Source organism: Athene cunicularia, assembly GCF_003259725.1.
Source record: "Athene cunicularia isolate RWA chromosome 27 unlocalized genomic scaffold, athCun1 chr27_part1, whole genome shotgun sequence".
Classification (NCBI taxonomy): domain Eukaryota; kingdom Metazoa; phylum Chordata; class Aves; order Strigiformes; family Strigidae; genus Athene; species Athene cunicularia.
The window spans coordinates 481,943-485,180 of record NW_020799138.1 but is presented as its reverse complement, the minus strand read 5'-3'; the positions used below and the strand labels follow the sequence as shown (position 1 = coordinate 485,180).

At 68.2% G+C, this 3,238-nt stretch overlaps 1 protein-coding gene across 1 annotated transcript in view; it reads right to left on the bottom strand.

Moving 5' to 3' along the window:
* Positions 1 to 1,283, bottom strand: part of STAT3 (signal transducer and activator of transcription 3) — a 72,038-nt gene extending 70,755 nt beyond the window's left edge. Inside the window, exon 1 of the mRNA XM_026864586.1 lies at positions 1,145 to 1,283. Within this exon, the coding sequence (XP_026720387.1) occupies positions 1,145 to 1,283 (139 nt within the window). The remainder of the gene's footprint in view (positions 1 to 1,144) is intronic.
* Between the last annotated feature and the right edge of the window lie 1,955 nt (positions 1,284 to 3,238).

Genomic DNA, 3,238 nt, shown 5'->3' with positions numbered 1-3,238 from the left:
GCGAGCGCTGCGCCAGGGCCACGGGAGCCGGGCACAGGCGTGGGGGCCAGCACCGGCCACGAGCCCCAGGCTGGCCCCGGGCTCGGCGCAGGAATCGCCAGCGAAGGCGCCGGGAGGTGCGAGGGGCTCAGCGCGGAGGCGGGGGGAGGAAGACCATGCCGCCCCTCCACGCGGGATTTACCCCCTGCGGCAGGGCAGGCGGCTGAAGCAGGAGGAGACACGACGGCCAGGCCAGAGCGAGGGCAGCGGCCGCGCGTGGGAGCCAGGCAGGCTTTCACTAGCCAGGACGGGCATCGGCGAGGCCATGAGTCCCCCGGGCAGGAGCTCTGAACCTTGCCGGGAGCACAGAGCTGGTTCCAGCAGCACCAGAGGGGTCCATGGGCACCCTGTCACCGCCTGCAGCTGCCCCCCCGGCCCCCCCAGCTCCTCGAGGAGGGGCTGCGCAGCACGGAGCTGGGTGTCACTGCTGCTTCTCCACGACGGGCCCACGGGGCCGATGGCTTCCAGCACCACGGCCCGTCGTGCTCTTCTGATCTGCGCTGCACGTGACACTCTCCCCATTTTTCTGGGTGTTTTTTTGTAAGAGGGAGAGGAAGGGGAACGTCCTGCTGTGGACTGAGACTCAGGGAGAAGACAGACACTGGTGCCTGACATGGAGTTAAAGAGTTTTTTAGAACTTCCCCGCATCGAATAGCCCCAAAGACAGGAGCAACACCTGCAGGACATTAGCCTTGAACAGGAACCCTCTGGTGCAATCCTCTGGGAAAACCACGTGAACCAACCCTGTTTCCAGTGGAGCAATAGCGAGAGGGAGGAGGAGACCCTGCCCCACGCGGAGCTGGAACAGCAGACGCTCCTTCAGCCTCGGAGCAGGACCTGGCTCGATGTGACAGGGCCACAACTTTTGCTTTCTGCAACTGCAGATCGAGACAGGCTGGGCCCCGAGCCACAGCGCGCGCTGCATACTGGACACCACACCAAAGCTCACAGCTTGCAGCGGATCCAGCCCTTCGCCAGCCGCGTGTCCAGCTGCAGCGGCACACGGAGCACCGAGGCTGCTACAACAGCGTGTGAGCTGTACGGTGCTGCTCCTGGGGACAAAACCCCAACAAATCCACGGGCTGGGCAAGAGCTGAAACCCTACCAGAGTCCCCTGCCTGCCGGTGAGCTCGGCCACCCCGCTTCCCCCTGGACCCCCACACATGGGGGGGCTTCGCCAGCGTGTCCGGCAGCTGCTGCCCCGAGCCGGGAGCCGAGGGCTGGAGCTGCTGCAGCTCCACCATCATGCAGGGGCCGGCCCCCCTCAGCCCCCGGGGCCAAGCGGCTCGTGAGCACTTGCTTTCACTGGCCCCTGGCCCAAGAAATCTTCCACAAGAAAGTCACAGTCTGGGTCTTGCAGGGCGGTACCAGGCCGAAAGGCCAAGCAGAGCCCCAGGGCTGCGGCGCGGCACTTGGACGGGAACCAGCGACTTCTCGCTGCCGCAAATAGCGTCAGGACGAGCCACCGCGGCAGCCGGGCTCCTGCTCGAGCGCAGGGTCCTCCCGGCGCAGCGCATGCTCCACGGCCGCAGGAAGCGGCGCCCCGCGAGGGCCCCAGCACCGCGTCGTACCGATCCCTGAAAAACAGAACTAGTGCGCGGCGGAACGGGGCTGCTCTGCCGCTCCCCGCCGGCAGCGCCTCCGAGGGAGCAAAGGAGCCGCCGCAGAGCGCACGCAGGGCACAGAGCCAGGGCAGGCTCGTCCCACGCGGGGCAGGACACGGCCGCTGCTCGCCAGCCCCAGGGCGACGCTAACTCCAGCTCTCACCTCGAGGGATCCCGCGGCAGTCGCAGCGGATCACGCTGAGTTTCTACAGCCCCCGGCTCAGCTGGAGCCTGACCCGGCAAACCCTCCCCGGAAGAGCCTCGAGACGGGCTCTGCTGTAACACGGGCTCACGCCACGGCGGCAGCGGGTGACGGGAGGGCAGGCGGCCGGGGAGGGGGCCCTGTGACAGAGGCCGCCCAGCCCACCGGCGGGTCAGGGGAGGATGTGGGACGGCAGGACGGGCTGGGAGCAGGAAGCGGTCAGGACGCAGCCAACAGCCTCCCCTCGCTCCCAGGGGCTGAGAGGAGACGCCGTCACCAAGCTGCAGCCCCTCCAGCACCAGCAGAGTGCGGCCAGGCAGCCCGAGACGCTGACCCCGGCGCAGGGAACGGCCCCGTGACGCTCCTTCCTGCCAGGCACCAGCGTCAGGGAAGCGCTGGTCCGTCGGCCCCAGAACTCCGCGCAGGAGCCTCCCCCAGCCAGCCTGGGAAGCCTCCCTTGACTGGGTTTACAGATCTGAGGCTGAACCTTTCCGATTCCGCCAGGCTCGCCCGTCTCTGCGGTTTGCCTCTGCTCCCGCCCCTGGAACGGAGCCAGGGAGCAACCGACAGGGCCAGGGCCAAGCACGGCATGATGCAAGCCCAGGGGTAAACACGCTGTCCAGAGCTCGGAGTGAAGGTGCTAAAAGTAGCTCAAGCACTAAAGTTCATCTTTCTTTAGCTCCCCTGCGAGGGCAGGGCGCTGGGCCCATGGCACCGGCAGCTCGGGACAGCTCTGCACCCTCCTGCACCCTTGTCGGAAACCGGCTGCAGCCTGGGAGCAGCCCCGCAGCGGCTCCGTCTGCCTTCCCGCTTCTGGGACACCCCGCGCCTGCACCCCCACAGCCAGCAGCGACCTCCACGAGCACCCCGGCTCACCGGAGAGGGCCGGGACAGGACGGCGGCGCCTCGTCGCGCAGCGCCACAAGCAGGGGGCCGCTCGGTCACCCCCGGCACTGCCAGGTCCGTAACCGCTGTCACTGCGGTGACCACGCTTCGCCCGAGCCCCCCCTCTCCAGCAAGGCGCCTCGCTGCCCCCCGCTTCCACACAGCCATCCCCGGGCGACGAAACACCGTTCTTCTACAACAAAGCGGGTAACTGCTCCAGGCAAACACAAGAGCGAGTTCTGAAAAGGCCATTAGCAGAACTTGGCTCAGCTCAGCGCTCCGGGAGCCAGCCCGGGCGGCGGGAGGGATGGGGCAGCGCCGCAGAGATGTGTGACAGGAGAGGAGGGCGACGGCGCAGGGCAGAGGGAGGCCCTGGGCGACCTCACACCCGCAGCGCCGCGTTCCCTGGCTGCTCCTGATCACAGCTCAGCGGCTCCCCGGGGCCCACCCCGACACGTAACCCCCGCTGCAGGAGCGGCGGGTGACACCGTGCCCGTGCCCCGGCGCA